The sequence below is a fragment of the Sorex araneus genome, chromosome 4 (genome assembly GCF_027595985.1).
Source record: "Sorex araneus isolate mSorAra2 chromosome 4, mSorAra2.pri, whole genome shotgun sequence".
In the NCBI taxonomy this organism is placed as follows: domain Eukaryota; kingdom Metazoa; phylum Chordata; class Mammalia; order Eulipotyphla; family Soricidae; genus Sorex; species Sorex araneus.
Genome location: NC_073305.1, coordinates 153288638 through 153304801, shown reverse-complemented (window position 1 = coordinate 153304801; position 16164 = coordinate 153288638). Strand labels below are relative to the sequence as shown.

The 16164-nt window shown below is 43.3% G+C and overlaps 1 protein-coding gene across 3 annotated transcripts in view; it reads left to right on the top strand.

Annotated features, from left to right (window-relative positions):
• Positions 1-964: 964 nt before the first annotated feature.
• ECHDC1 (ethylmalonyl-CoA decarboxylase 1) overlaps positions 965-16164 on the top strand; it is a 29488-nt gene continuing 14288 nt past the window's right edge. Inside the window, exons 1-3 of one of the 3 annotated variants that reach the window (XM_055135237.1) lie at positions 965-1134; positions 2133-2228; positions 12890-13102. In XM_055135237.1, coding sequence (XP_054991212.1) covers positions 2192-2228; positions 12890-13102 — 250 coding nt within the window. In that variant the 5' untranslated portion in view covers positions 965-1134; positions 2133-2191. The remainder of the gene's footprint in view (positions 1135-2132; positions 2229-12889; positions 13103-16164) is intronic. The other 2 variants (XM_055135239.1, XM_055135238.1) reach the window with 2 other exon arrangements.

The window sequence follows — 16164 nt, the reverse complement described above, 5'->3', positions numbered from 1 at the left end:
CATTTTTCCGGTGGATCTCGGAGCCCACCTTGGTACACATTCATCACCGCAAACTTGGTTATTTTCCCGGGCCTGGGGCATTTGGTACATTCTGCTCCTCCCACTAGAACATTTCCCTAACTATAACTAGCATCTGCATTCCCATAAGTACTCTCCTCCTTACTCTTCTTCTCCTTCTTTGGCCATTCCTAGCATCATGAGAAAAGACCTCTTTTCAGCAGCCTCGCGGAGCATTTTCAGTCTGCTCCGAACAAGAGGTATTGGCATAAAATTTTAAGTTGGCTCTTCTTTTCTGTTTAACGAGAACTACGTCACTTGCAGGGCACATGCTGAGTGTGAAATTGGGGGGTGGCGAGGAGGGGGATAGATACAAATATATGATGTGCTCGTTAGAGGCCGCGGGAGAGAAAGAAAAATGCATCTTTGTTTGCATTTTGCGGGAGAGTAGAAAAATTGCATATCTACCCCTCCCCTTTTCAGGTTTCCTTAACCTGGTCCTCCCGCTCGCCTTTGCAAGGCTTTAACGGGCGTCTGAAGTTCATGGGGCTTGGGGAGTTGGTTTCCCCGGCCCTGAGAGCCGTGTCAAAAGCGTTGGGGCGCACTGCAGGCCTGCAGCGGCTCGGGCTCGGATTGCAGGAGCGCCGCGCGCGTGGGGTGTGTGGGGTGGGCGGGCTGGGGCCGCGGCGGGGGCGGGATTTCCGGGACCCTTGCTGCGGCCCCCGGGAGCGGGTGCGCGGCGCGCGGAAGTGGGGGTGGTGGGGGGGGGAACGAAACGAGGGACGCGTCTTAAAGGGGACGCGAGGCCCAGCGCGGGACACCAGGGCGGAGCGGAGGACAGGCGCGCCGGAAGCGCGCGAGGGCCGGGGGGTGGGGGGGGGTCCAAGGGGCTTTCGGGGAAGCGGAAGAACGGGAGGAGAGAGCGGAAGAGGGTCGCGGGGGAACGGAAAAGGAAGTGGCCGGGGGCAGCGGTGCTTTCAGCGTCCCCTGGGCGGCGCGGGGCTCGGTGGAGGTGGGGGAGGGGGGACGCTCGCGGAGCTGCACGGCGCGGGGCCAGAGGGAGAGCGGCTGCCCACTGCCCTCTGCTGGCCGCGGGACGCAGTGGCCGGCGCCGGGACGGACCTGGAGGTGAAGGAGGTCGGTGGGGCAAAAAGCTTTCATGGGAAAGTGGAGAAAGAGGCAACATTTTGCAGAAAGCAGCGGGGGTGTGACTTCAATGCTATTACTCTATTCAGACTTCAGCGTTACTTAAAAAGAATAATTGTGGGGGCGCAGGGGAGGTTAGGGGGGCTAGACTCGGCCGTGCTCGGGGCTCCTTCTGGCTTTGCACTCCGCTGGGGATCCAATCTTACCGGCCAGCACCTTCCTCGCTGCACCCTCCAGCCCTCAGCGCACTTCACTTACGGGAAGGCTTGCCAGGCGGCAGCCAGGTTCGGGTCCCTCGCTGACTTGCAAGTGCAACTGGACGACTAGCTGCGCCGAAGGGAAGCCACTGGTTTCGTGCACAGACCCTTCGAACGCTCAGCAGCCACCACCCCAGCGCCCCCCCCCCCCCCCCAGCACTTTCATGTTGTAGTAAACCCGAGTCTGCCCGTTTCAGAATTCTTGGGAGCCTCAGTGTGCCTTGTAAAGTTTTACACATAGGCATAAAAAGTCTAGAGCATGAATTAAACCCCTCAAATTACCCATTGCAAGGACAGGATGATTCATGCATGATTCGCCAGCTTGAAACGAAATCCCCAACGACCCTAACTCCTACCGCCCACCCCCACCTTATTATTATTTTTTTCCTATTTCCCTCTCGGGATGCCTTCTGTATCCCAAGGATTGCTTGGAGTCTAAAAAAAAAAAGTAAACTAAAAGCATCCCAGCAAAGACTTCTGATGACCTCGGGCTTAGGTGGGAGGAAGCTACGGGGCCTGAGGCTTGGGGGAGGTGGGAGGAAGCTACGGGGCCTGAGGCTTGGGGGAGGTGGGAGGAAGCTACTGGGCCTGAGGCTTGGGGGAGGTGGGAGGAAGCTACCGGGCCTGAGGCTTGGGGGAGGTGGGAGAAGGTGAGGCTGTGATCCTCCCCTGAGCTCATGGGGAGGAGTCTCATCATCTGATCATAGGGCTATTTTATGATCCTCACCCCAGAGATCTGGGACACGGCGCTGATCAGCACTCCAGTGGGAGAAACTAACTTTCCGAGAGGAATGGCGTCGGAAAGAGGTGGGAGGGATAATGAAAAAGGTACGTGGAGAATTGAGGTTTGGACAGAATTTTTTTTTCTTTTTGGGTCACACCTGGTGATGCACAGGGATTACTCCTGCTCTGCACTCAGGAATTACCACTGGCGGTGCTCAGGGGACCATATGGGATGCTGGGTTGGCCCCCTGCAAGGCAAATGCTCCACCCGCTGTGCTATTGCTCCAGCCCTGTAGGCAGAATCTTAACCTTCAAAGGGATGGCTCGAATTCCTAAATCTGGCATTGCCATGTTATGGTGTGCGAAGATTTGGTTATTGGGACAAATGCCTGGAAACTGAGTTGATGATTAATAAGGCACACCCAGGAGTCATGAGGAAAGGCAGTTTCATATAGAACCTAGGTTGTTAGAGGCCGGAGTTGAAGTTCCGATGAAGGGTAAACCTTAGAGGGATGCCTCGGTAGAACCTGGGAATGGAAAGCAAACCGGAAAGATTTGAAGACTAAAGGTGATTTGGGCAGAGTGGGAGGGAAGGATATGGGCGATGTGCAGTGATACTTGAAAGGTAGGTTCTATACTACGTGCTTACAACCAGGTCAGAACTCGGGAAACAGATCAGATTCTGACATTCCAAAATGAATAATTTCAGAAATTTCCTTCTTTGCTGCTTGCCTTAGATTAGTTGTGAAGTCTGCGTTTGTTTTCCGTGTTTAGTAATTCTAGTGCATGATGAATGCAGGTTACAACTTTTTAACAGAAGTTTTTTTACCCCCGTTGTGCTTAGAGGGGAAACTGTTTTGTCACTTTTGCAGAACCTTTCCACTAATGGAGAGTAATGCCTGGTGTTTTGAGGACTCTTACCTTTCCAGCAAATTTGATCTGAACTATTGCTCAGCTGATTTGAATTGGCTTAGGACACCAACATATCCTGCCTAACAAGTTTTAAACATAACCTTTGTCTTGAAGAAACCTCAGATTTATATTGCCTTATCATTCTGAAACAAATTCAGAATGCTGACAGTTTGGGTCTTGATTTGTCTTTGTTCACTTGTACTTTCAGATACAGGTAGTATCATATGGCTAATACCTTATTTACCCAGCAAGGAAGGTTTTTTTTTTTTTTTTTTTTTTTTTGTGGTTCTGGGATTACTTCCAGTAGGGCTCCAGGACCACTCTCTGGCAAAGCAGAGACTCTTGTGCTTATTACCCTGTGAATCCTCTTTGGTCCTTAGAACGTCAAGTCTTATTTAGTCTGACTTGAAAATTAGGATGAAGGTATAGTTATACATGCTAGCTAGATTCTTTCAGATTCCTTGAATTGTATTCTTAATCTTTGGATCAGGAAATTTAGAAGGATTAAGGTTTGCTCTTTTATTTTTGAATTTTTTAAATTGAATCACCATGAGATACACAGCTACAATGTTTATGGTTGGGTTTCAGTTATACAATGTTCCAGCATCCATCCCTCCACCAGTGCACATTTCCCACTACCAATGTTCCCAGTTTCTCTCCCACCACTCACCTGCCCCCTGTCTTTATGGCAGGCACTTTGATTCTCTCTCTCTCTCTCTCTCTCTCTCTCTCTCTCTCTCTCTCTCTCTCTCTCTCTCCCCCTTCCTTCCCCCTCCCCCTCCCCCCCTCCCTCTCCCTCTCCCTTTCTCTCCTCTTTTGGGGTTTGCAGTACTGAAACTGAAAGGTTATCGTGTTTGTTCCTTACCTGTTTTCAGCACACAGTTCTCAATCCAGAGTGATTATTTCCAACTATCTTTGTTGTAGTGGTAATTTCTGTATCCCACCTGCCTTCTTCCCCAACACTTGAGACAGGCTTCTAATTATGGCTCAATCCTCCTGACTCTTGTTTCTACTGTCCTTGAGTTTAGTCTAATATTTGTTTAATATTGCACAAATGAGTGCAATCACTCTATGTCTGTTCCTCTCTTTATGCCTCATTTCACGTAGCATGATACTTGTCATGTCCATCTGTTTATAAGTGAATTTCATAACTTCATTTTTCCTAACAGCTTCATAGTACTCCATCGTGTAGATGTATCATAGTTTTCTTAACAAATCATCTGTTCTAGGGCACACAGGTTGTTTCCAGATTCTGGCTATTGTGAATAGAGCTGCAATGAACATAAAAGTGGAGATGGCATGGCATTTCTGCTGTGTGTTTTTGTTGCCTCATTTTTTTTTCTGACACTATTCTGTCAGAAAAGAGAAGGGGAGCAGGGTATGAGGAGAGTAGAGGGGAAAAAAAAGGAGGGGTGGAGAGATAGTACAGTGTGGTGGAATTGTTTCACTTTTATGATCTCTTCAGAAAGCCATATAGTGTGATTTGAATTATTTGTCTTCTGCTCAAAACTCTTATCTTCCTTCTTAATGAAAAAGTGAGGAACTGCTTAAGTAGGTTAAATCTTGGGTTTCCTACATAAGTTTGCCACTAACAGTGTCTAGATCCACAGGTCCCGTTGGATATGTTGTTTCTCATTCTGAGAAAGTTAGAGGATATAATAGATTACCAGTCTCATTAAAATTTAAATTTTAAAAATTTGGGGGGTGGGGGTGGTGGTTGTGCCACAACCTGTGGTGCTCAATGGTTGGTCCTGGCTACTGCTCAGGTGTGCCCCATGGTTGTGTCATGAGAATATATAGTCGTGCCTGGGATCAAACCAAGGGATGGCCTCATACAAGGCAAGCACCTTACCTCCTGTACTCTCTGGCCCTGTTTTAATATTTTTATTAATGATTAAGTAGAGATTGTGTGTTCATGTATTTTGTAAACATTAAAAAAAAATTGGCATTAGAGTCCAGGAAGTTGGCCAAAGTGCTAGTGTGCATATTTTGCCTGTGGAGACCTGGTTTTCACCCCTGGCACCACAGGCTGCCCAAGTACCTCCAGAGGACCCTAAGCATCATTTGTTCTTTGCTTTTTTTGGGTCACACCCTGCGATGCACAGGGGTTAACCCTGGCTCATGCACTAAGGAATTACTCCTAGGGACCATATGGGATGCTGGGACTCGAACCTGGGTCTGCCGCATGCAAGGCAGACACCCTACCCTCTGTGCTGTTGCTCCAGTCCCTGGACCTTAAGCATCCTGGTGGGAGTTACCATCTCCCTTCCCCACAGCACCACTGAGTGTGAACACCTAAATGCACACAGAAATATCAGTCCAGACTGCTCTCTGAGGAGCAGCAGAGTTCACAGCTTGAACTAATAATTTTGTTGTGTAAAGTACCTTTTATAATTTTGTTGTGTAAAGTACTACTTGGGGGATGGCAATATACCTATAATACAGTTCCTTCTGCCTTTATTCTGTCATTAAACAAGGTTTTTTGTTTTTTTTTTTAAATGTTTTTTTGGACCATGCCTGGAAGTGTTCAGGGCTTATTCCTGCTCTGATCACTCCTGGCAGGCCTGGGGTACCATATGGGGTCCTGCGGATCACACTGAATGCAGATTGGCTGCCTGCAAGTCAAGCACCTCTGCTATCTTCCAGCCCCTTATCAGATCGTTGTAATGTTCATTTGGATTCATTTATTTATTTTGAAAGTTCAAAATCTTGCAGTATCCCTTGAATTAACAGAAAATATCCTGGGATATTATGAAATTAGGTGTGCCTAGCATTTTTGCTATCTAGGCCTTTAAGAGGCTTTTAGGTATCTTCAAATCAGTAATATTATAGAATCAGTTACTTTATGTAATTTTCTAATTTGATAAGTAGAACAGGGAATGGAATGAGAGAGTGCTGACAGTTAAGAGACTCTATGAGTTTTGGAAAAGGAGTATGGAATGGACGGCAGGTGAGGTCATTAACAGGAGTTTTTGTTTTGTTTCTGTACTGCACCTGGCAGTGCTAAAGGCACAATACATAGTACTACACAGTATGGAGGCTCAAACCCAGGCCTACATGGAAAGCATGCACTCCAGTCCTTTGAACTAGCGCATCGACTTATTAAAGGTATCTTTAATTGATTAGATATTTTATCTCACAACTTGTAACCTTTTAGTATTTTCCTTAATTGTTTATTCTGTTTATCATCTTGTCCCAAGTAAGTATTAACCTCAGTTCATAAGTGAGTCGCCCAATGTTTTTATTATTCTTAATTTATGATACCAATAACAATTTTTTGTTATTGGCAATTTTTTTTTGGAGGGAATTCAGGGTTGAAAGGAAGAGATAAATGTAGACATGTTCAGTTCCAATAAAATATTTGCTTACCTTATTTGTGTGATCACTTATGATTTTTAAATTTTGCTCCTATATTTCTTACTTTCTGGTCATTTTTATTTGATTATGGGGAGACTTTGCTTTAATCTGTTGCAACTTAAAATAGAGGTTCTTTATCATATTTAACCTTAAGTTTTAAAAAAGACTTGATATAAATCCAAAAGAATTTGCTTCTAAGTAGTATTTTTGAAGTTTTAATCTTGTAGGAATAATCCTAGCTATTGTTAGAATTTACCCTCTGTATTGACTGATGTCAATACTAATACTAATAATTGATGTCATCTCCCTCTCTTCCTCCTTCCCTGAATTACCAGGTTGCAAAATGATTTATGATTGAGTTTTAGTCATACAGTGTTCCAACACCAGTCTCTTCACCAGTGTCCCCTTCCCTCCACCAATGTCCCCAGTTTCCCTTCCACCCCAAGCCTGTCTCTATAGCAGGTACTTCTCCCTTTTTCTCTTTTATTTTAAGCACTGTGACTTCCAATACTGTTACTGAAAGTGTATCATAGATATCTCTTTACCTCCTTTCAGCACCTAGTTCTCATCCAAATTGACCACTTCCCCTTATCATTATTTTAATGGTCACTTCTCTGTTCTCCACACTCTGTGGCAAGTACCAGTTCTCCTGCCCTTTTTTTCTATGGTCTTTGGATGCTACTCTCCTACAATGGTCTTTGTGTCCCACAAATGTGTGAGAACATTCTGTGTCTGTCCCTCCAGGACAGACAGCATGATACTCGTGGGCATTTCACTCACTATGATACTCTTCAGATCCATCCCTGTATCAGGTAAATTTTATGACTTCATCTTTTCTAATAACTGTGTAGTATTCCATTGTGTCTATGTACCATACCTTCTTAATCCAGTCATCTGTTCTTAGGCACTTGGATTGTTTCCAGATTTTGGCTCTTGTGAATAGTGTTGCAAAGAACATAGGAGTACAGGTGTCTTTTCTGAATTGTTTTTTGGGATCCTTAGGGTATATTCCCAGGAGTTGAAGTTCTGAGTCATTTGGAAGCTCAGTCTTTTGAGAAATGTCCATATTGTTTTCCAGAAAGGTTGGAGCAGTCAACATTCCCACTAGCATTGAATGAGGGGCCCATTTTCCCTTTTGTCCACATCAACACTGGTTGTTCCTTGTGATGAGTTCCAGTTTCCTTGGTGTGAGGTGGTACCTCACTATTTTGACTTGCATTTTCCTGATGATTAGTGATAAAGAGCATTTTGAGCATTATTAAAATATGCCTTTTGGCCATTTGTTTTTCTTCCTTGAATAACTTTCTGTTCCTCTCTTACCCAAATTTTTGATGGGGTTGGATTTTTTTTTTTTTAATTGTAAACTTCTACCAGTGTGCTTTATATATGTTGGATATTAGTGCTTTATCAGATGAGTGGTAGGCAAATAACTTATTCCAGTCTGTGGGCTCTTTGTCTTCTAGTTCTTGTTTCCTTTGAGATTAAGAAGCTTCTTAATTTCATGTAGTATTATTTATTTATCTTTGTTTCCACTTGTTTGGTCAATGGCATTTCATCCTTTAAGATGCTCTAGCTTCAGTCCATGGAGAGTTCTGCCTACGTTTTTCCTTTGTGTACCTTATGGATATCTAGGTCTTTAATTCGTTTGATTGAGCTTTTGTGTATGGTGTTAGGAAGCGGTCGAAGTTCATTTTCTAGCAGTTGTTCTAATATTTCACTCCTTAATATATAATACTATATATACTCCCTGATTAGGTACATACCTGTTTATAAGTCTGAGTTCTTCCTGATGTATATATCACTTGATCATTAAGCAATGACCCTCTCTATCTTTTTAACCTGTTTAAGCCTGAGGTCAGTATTGTCTGATACCAATATGGGCATATCAATCTTTTTGTGGGGGTTGTTTGCTTGGAATATTGTCTTCTAACCTTTGACTTTGAGCCTATGTTTGTCCTTACTCTGCAAATGTGTTTCTTATAGGCAGCAGAAAGTTCGATTCAGTTTTCCAATCCATCTTGCCACTCTGTGCCTCTTAATCAATGCATTTAGGCCTGTCACATTGAGTGAAAAAAAATTTTTTTTAATTGAATCACCATGAGAACAGTTACAAAGCTTTCAGGTTTAAGTTTCAGTCACACAATGATCAAACACCCATCCCTTCACCAGTGCACATGTTCCACCACCAAGAACCCCAGTATACCCCCCATTCCGCGCCCCCTCCTCTGTGGCAGATGATTTTCACTTTACTCTCTCTTTACTTTGATTACATTCAATTTTCGACAGAAAATCCTCTATTATTATTTGGAATTTTCCCACAACAGTCAGACCTGCTGAAAAAGCATCATTAGATCATTTGTTTTCTATTGCTGGTAATGAAGAGCATATGATATCACTCGGCCACAATAGCTGCCACGCGGTTTTGGGATTCTGGTATTTCAGTAATTAAGTCCAGAGGCATTTCTGCCAGCAGCTGGTATGTTCCGAGATTGGTTTGTGTGCCTCTGGGATCATGGCCGTTCAGGAGCAGAGGAGCCATTTGTGTGCGACTGCTCGGGATCTCGTCTGGGCGGGGAGCAGGGCTGGTTCCTAATAACTGATGTCCCCCACATCACAAGACTTCCCACATGCCCCATCACTGCAAGCTCCTACCTCTCTGTTCAGTTGGCTCTGAAAGGTGGGGGTCTCCACGCTGCTGCAAAGGAGAAAAGGCTGAGGGACAAAGCCCCTTCCCCTACCAGGGTGGCACGTGGCCATAGCTTAGTTCACAGTCCAGGAGCATTTCTGCCAGCAACCGTTGTGTTCTGAGATTGGTTTGTGTGCCTCTGGGATCATGGCTGTTCAGGGGCAGAGGAGCCATTCTTGAGCGTTTTTTTGTATACCAGCATTTTTGTTTTTTGTATTGAACAATGGCCGCTTATGCATGAGTTGGAGAAATAGTCCTAGTACCATCATACCAGTGCCATGTTTGTAGAAGCTCATGGTTGCCGGGATTTCATCTGGAGAAGGTGGGAAGACTGCACTGCTCCATCTGGGGCACCGCAGTGTTATTGGCTCCGTCTGGGGTCCAGAGCATTCTCCGGCATTGTGGAGGCCAGGATTCTTCACATGAGTGAAATTATTATCATGGAATTTTTTTGGTGCCATTTTTCTGTAGGAGTTTGGCATGTTTTTGACATTTGTCTTGCGTAAGTTCTTGTAAGGTTCTTGTAAGGTTGGTTTTGAGTCTATGAAGTTCTTGAGCTGTTATTTATCTGTGAAGCTGTGAATCATTCCTTGAGATCTGAGTGAGAGTGCAGATGGGTAGCTATTCTTGGTGAGGTGTTCATTCATTAAGGGTTTACTATTATCTCCCCATTATCTTTGGGACTGCAGGATGTCATTTGATAAATTTGTTGTAAATCTTAAGGATGTTTTATATGTAATTTCCTTTTTTTAACTTGCTACTTTTAGTATTCTATCTAGGGGTTTTTGTCATTCTGATTAAAAATGTGTCTTCGGGTTTTTTAAAATTAAGTCTTTTTTAGCTGGTACCCTTTGGGCCTCTTGAGTCTGGGTGCATGCACTCTTCAACTCTGGAAATTTCTCAGTGATGATTTCTTTGACTATTGCTTCTTCAATGGAATTTCCTTCCTGGACACCTGGAACCCCCAATGACTTTTATGTTGTTCCTTTTGGATTCATCTTATAGTTCTCTTGTCTGCTTTTCATTTATTATGTGGATTTTTTGCATCTTTTGCTGTTTGGAGGTTTTTTTGCACCGTGTCTTGGAGCTCACTGATTCTGTCCTCAGCTGCTGTTACTGTGCTGCTGAGACCTTCCAGTGAGTTTTTCATTTCACATACTGAACTCTTTAGTTCTCTTATTTCTGGTTGTACTTTTCTCATTGCTCTCATATTTGCTTGTATTTTATTTACTGTATATTCCACTGTTTCATTGAGTTCCTTAAGCACTCTCGCCATTTCGTCTCTAAACTCTTTATCAAAGAGGCTAAGTAACTGGTTATTACTGGTTGAGTCTTCAGGATAACATTCTTCCACACTAAGCATGGTGGGATTTTGCGTTGCTTTTTCCATTGTGACTTTTGCAGTCTAGAAGTGTTTCTTGTCTGTTATTGCGCAGGTAGGTTGTTATTGTGTGGCTAGAGTTAGGTGGTCATTTTATGTTCATAGTCAGATTTGAGGAAGTGCAGTAATACGAGCATGCTAGAGGCAACGCGCTTTGCAGTGGCCTGTCCTGAGCAACAGAATGCAGGTAGCTCTTAAGTACTGATCCCAACAGGGCTCTGATCAACACACTGCTCAGATTACTGGGACTGGGCTAGAGCCAGGCTTGGTGACCTACGGCCTCCCTTCCTTTTCTGACGGGTCCTGACAGGAGATGAAATGGTGGATGGCTCCTGAGTACTACTCTGATGCAATATTTCTAAGAACAAATTTTGCTGGCTAGGTTCCATGGTGCCAAAAACTATCTCTTTGTTTCATATTGTCTGGGCTCAAACCAGGGTTTATTATTTTTTAGGCAGGGCTTCGGATAGATGTCTCTTTAGTTGGACTGCCACTAGCTTTGTTTACCCTATGCCTTTTCTTTTAAAATTACTCAAGGGAAGTGTCAGTGGGTTGTATATACTTTTGAGAGGTAGGGACTAGGGGAAATGAGATTACAAAAATATAGGCAATAATTGATAATGTGCTGTGCTACTTTCTCTACTTTTGTGCATGTTATACAATTATGTAGCACTGTAGCACTGTCGTCCCGTTGTTTGTCAATTTGCTTGAGCGGGCACCAGTAACATCTCCATTGTGAGACTTGTTGTTACTGTTTTTGGCATATCGAATATGCCATGGGTAGCTTGCCAGGCTCTGCCACGTGGGTGGGATACTCTTGGTAGCTTGCTGGACTCTCCGAGAAGGGACAGAGGAATCGAACCTGGTGGGCCGCATGCAAGGCAAGCGCCCTACCCACTGTGCTATCATTCCAGTCCTATACAATTATAAAAATTAAAAATTTTAAAAAGAAAACTAAAGAAAATATGAAGAGTGGTAATATTTATTATAATTGAGGGACATCCATTATTTTCTATTATAGTTTTGGAGCATTTTGAAATTTTCACAGTGAATTTGTAATGATCTTTTGAAGTTGACTGGTAGTATACTGGGAAAGTGACTGAGAGAGAATTAAAAGAGAAAGACATGTTTAACAGAATAAGTCAGCTACTCAGTAATTTTTTTCCAGATAAATGACCAAGGAATTGAATAAATACTTACCCAACAACATGTTAAAGCGTGTACATTAGGGACTGGAGCAATAGTACAGATGGTTGCGTGCTTGATTTGCATGCAGCCAACCTGGGTTTGACCTTTGACACCCTATATGGCCTGTCCAGAGTGATCCTAAGCTCAGAGCCAGACAGAAGTCCTGAGCACTGCCAGATGTGACCCCCCAAAAAATATAAAAATTTTTACAACAACTCTAATTGTAATTCCCTCAATTGAAAACACCCCAGAATTTTACTTTAGAGCAGAAAAAAATCATATAAATAACTGTACTGAGAAGAATTAATTGAATTCTCATATATATCATAGCAATAATGAGTGTTATAAACTCAGTTTATAATTTTTTTGTTCTTTTTTGGGTTACACCTGGCACTGCACAGGGGTTACTCCTGGCTTTGCACTCAGGAATTACTCCTGGCGGTGCTCAGGGGACCATATGGGATGCTGGGAATTGAGCCTGGGTCGACCACGCACAAGGCAAATGCCCTATGTGCTATGCTATCGCTCCAGCCTCTCAGTCTATAATTTATAAAGTATTATAAACCAGACACAAAACAATATCTATTATTTAATGTATGTAAAATTCAGGCTGTTTTTAAGGGTCAAGGTAGTTGTTATCCTTATTTAGATTTGTGACTGGAAAAAGGTCACACATTGGACTTCTGAGATTCATACTCTGTTGCTTGATCTGGGTGCTATTTACTTAAATGTGTTTATCAGTGAAAATTTACTGAACCGTAACTTATGATGTATATATTTCTATGATGATGTGAGGAAGAAAAGCCTATGGACAGAGATGATACTACCCAGTATGTTTATATACACTAAGACAGGTGACCCAACTCTCTGGAACAAAAAAACATATTCTTATTCCTTTGCTCTTTTTCTTTAGGAATTTTTCAGTCTTATTCTAGGAAAGCATTGTATGAGGTAAAAATAATGCTAAGAAAAAAATTGTTAGGGAAAGGAATTGTTCTTGTAGCATTCCCTCTTGGAGACTGTTTTTAAGTTTGGGTGATTATTTGAGGTGCCAGGAATTGAATGGGGGATTGACTGCATATGTGACAAGTGTCTTAATCTCTCATCTCTTTGGCCCCACAAAGACTTACAGGATGAGGGTACTTCCAATGATGAGAAAAGTCTATCACTAAAGCCTGTCACTAAAATATTAGAAAAGTGAGTGTCTTTTCATTTGGACCTTTTCATACTTATCTTTTCCAGAAATGGCAAGTCTTTTGAAGGCATCATCCTTAACTGTCAGGACAAAATTGCTACACCAGTCAGCACTTTATAATACATCTCATGGCTTCCATGAGGAAGAAGTTAAAAAAAAGCTAATGCAGTTTCCTGGTGGATCTGTGGACCTTCAGAAAGAAGATGATGGCATTGGCATTCTTACTCTGAATAATCCAAGTAAAATGAATGCTCTCTCAGGTATTGTATGTGTTTCTTCTACTAGGTAAAGAGTGACACAGAAATCTAATCAGGGGCTGGAGTGATAGCACAGCAGTTAGGGCGTTTGCCTTGCACACAGCCAACCCCGGTTCGATTTCCAGTGTCCCGTGTTCAATTCTCAGTGTCCCCTGAGCACCGTCAGGAGTAATTCCTGAGTACAGAGCTAGAAGTAAGCCCTGAGCATTGCCGGATGTGACCCAAAATAGAAAAAAATCTAATGGACTGTTATGTGATTTTTATTCTTACTCTGGCGACAGATTTTTTTCTTTTTTAGATTTTTAAAAATAAATTTATTTATTGAAGCACCGTGAGAGCATTTACAAAGCTTTTGGGTTTAAGTCTTGGTCATACAATGATGAAACACCCGTCCCTTCACCAGTGCACATTTTCTACCACCAAAACCCCCAGTATACCCCCCATCCCACACCCTCCCCCTACCTGTGTGGCAGATGATTTCCACATTACTCTCTCTCCTTTGATTACATTCAATATTTCAGCACCAGACCCACTATTATTATTTGGGATTTTAGCCCAGCACTCAGGTCTGCTGAAAACATTAGACAATTTGAATTCTATTGCTTATTATGAATAGCATATGATGTTGCGCGGCTGCAATAGTGGCCGCGTGATTTTAGAATTCTGAAATTTTAATAATTAAATCTGGAGGGATTTCTGCCAAAAGTTGGTGGGTTCCGAGATTTGCTTCTGAGTCTCTGGGATCATGGCTTAAGCGGCTTGATCAGTAGCTAGCGGGCCTGCTCGTGAGCAGCGACTTGGGGTCTTGTTGGGGTGGGGGAGAGAAGGGCTGGCTCCACCCCCATCCTGTGAGACCCCACATGTATCATTACTGCAGGCCCATACCTCATTGTCCATTGGCCTGTGAAGAATGGCGGCCATCGAGCCATCAAGGGGAACCGGCGGAGGGAAGGGACTGTTTCCCACCTGGGGTGACCCGGGGCCCATAGCCTAGTGTGAAGGCTGGACGCATTTCTGCAAAAAGCCATGGTTCCAAGATTTGTTTCTGAGTCTCTGGAATCATGGCTTAAGCTGCTCGATCAGTAGCCAGAGGGCCCGCTCTTGGGCAGTGACTCTGGTGACAGAATTTATGGGGGAAAAAAATCACACTAAGTCACACAAACGATCTACATTTAAAAAAAAATATTATTTAATTAAATCACCATGAAATAAACAGTTACAAAGTTTTCCATGATTGGGTTTCAGTCATACAATATTCCAACATCTGTTCCTTCACCAGTGTACATTTTCCACCAACAGTGTCCCATGTTTCCCTCCTTCTACTCCCTACCCCACTCTGTCTCTATAGCAGACACTTTTCTCTCTCTTCTCTCTCCTCTCTCTCTCTTTCTCTCGCTCGCTCACTCGCTTTCCTTTTGGTCTTTATTATTTGCGGTATAGGTACTGTAAGATTATCATGTATATCCTTTTACCTACATTTAGCACTCAATTCTTGTCAGAGTTATCATTTCCAATTGTCCTCATAGTGGTTCCTTCTCTATCCTAATTTCCTTTACCATGCCTTCACTTGTGATAAGCTTCCAACCATGGGCCAGTCCTTCTGGCCCTTATTACTATTGTCCATGGGTAATAGTCTCATACTGTGTTTTTTATATCCCACAAATGAATCCAATCATTCTATGTCCTCTCCTTCTGACTCATTTCCCTCAGTATGATACTCTGTCCATTTATAAGCAAATTTTGTGACTTTATTTTTCCTAACAGCTGCATACTGTTCCATTGTGTAGATGTACCAGTTTCTTTAGCCAGTTGTCTGTTCTTGGGCACTCTGTTTCCAGTTTCTGCCTAATGTGACTAGTACTGCAATGAAGATAGAAGTGCAAATGGCATTTCTACTATGTGTTTTTGCACTGCCAGTGTAAATTCACAGTCCTACCTACATTTTTAATTAATATTTTTAGTCAACATTTTAGTGATGAAAAAATATATTCAGATGTTGATGGAAAAGTAACTCAGATTAATTTTGATAATTTCTCTTATTGAAATTTACTAACTCGTGTTCAGCCAGTGTCATTAACAGGCAAGGTAAAGGAAGTTTGAGAGATATTTTTTAAAGCTAGAGGGGAGGCCAAGAGAAGGAGCTCAATGGGCTAAGCACTTACTTTGCATGCTGGAGGCCTAAGTTTGAACTGGCACTGCTGATCCTTTGAGTACTGCCAGGAGTGACCCCTTAGCACCAAGCTAACAAGGAGTAGTGCACCACCAATTGTGGCTGCAAAACAAAGCACAAAATGAAAAACTAGAGAGGAGAAATCTGTCCATGAGAAAATACAGTTAGCTTAGTTTTCCCCCTGTGAATTGAAATAAGGCTGTTCTTACTTTAGTTCTGCATCACTGTCACTGTCATCCCGTTGCTCATCGATTTTTCTCAAGTGGGCACCAGTAACATCTCCATTGTGAGACTTGTTACTATTTTTGGCATATCGAATACACCATGGGTAGCTTGCCAGGCTCTGTTGTGCAGGCAAGATACTCTCGGTAACTTGCGGGCTCTCTGAGAGGAGCGGAGGAATCGAACCCAGGTTGGCTGCACGCAAGGCAAACGCCCTACCTGCTGAGGGGTGCCATCACAAGAGGTGCCCAGGAATGCTGGAAGCCCCACCCAGTGATTCTTGGCCAGCTGCATCGTGTTTCACTGAGTGCCAAGTATCCAAGTACCCAAGGATAAGGTGCTTTGGGGGCCCTGATGGTGTTTCAGTGTAAGTGCCAAGTACCCAAGGATAAGGTGCTTTGGGGGTCCTGACATGCTGGGCACTACCTAGGTCATGGTGGCAGTGCTTGTGGGCCCCCAGTCACCACCTAGTGGTACTTGGTGACTTCTAGGACTGTATCGAATCAGCTTGGGGATGGTCAGCTGTCCACAAGGTATATGCAACTTAACCTCTGTACTATCTTCCAACCCCATCATTAGGGTTTTTAAATTTTGGGTGTTTTATATTTGGACTACACGTGGCTGTGCTCAGGGATACTCCTGACTCTGCGCTCAGGTATCACTCCTGCTGGTG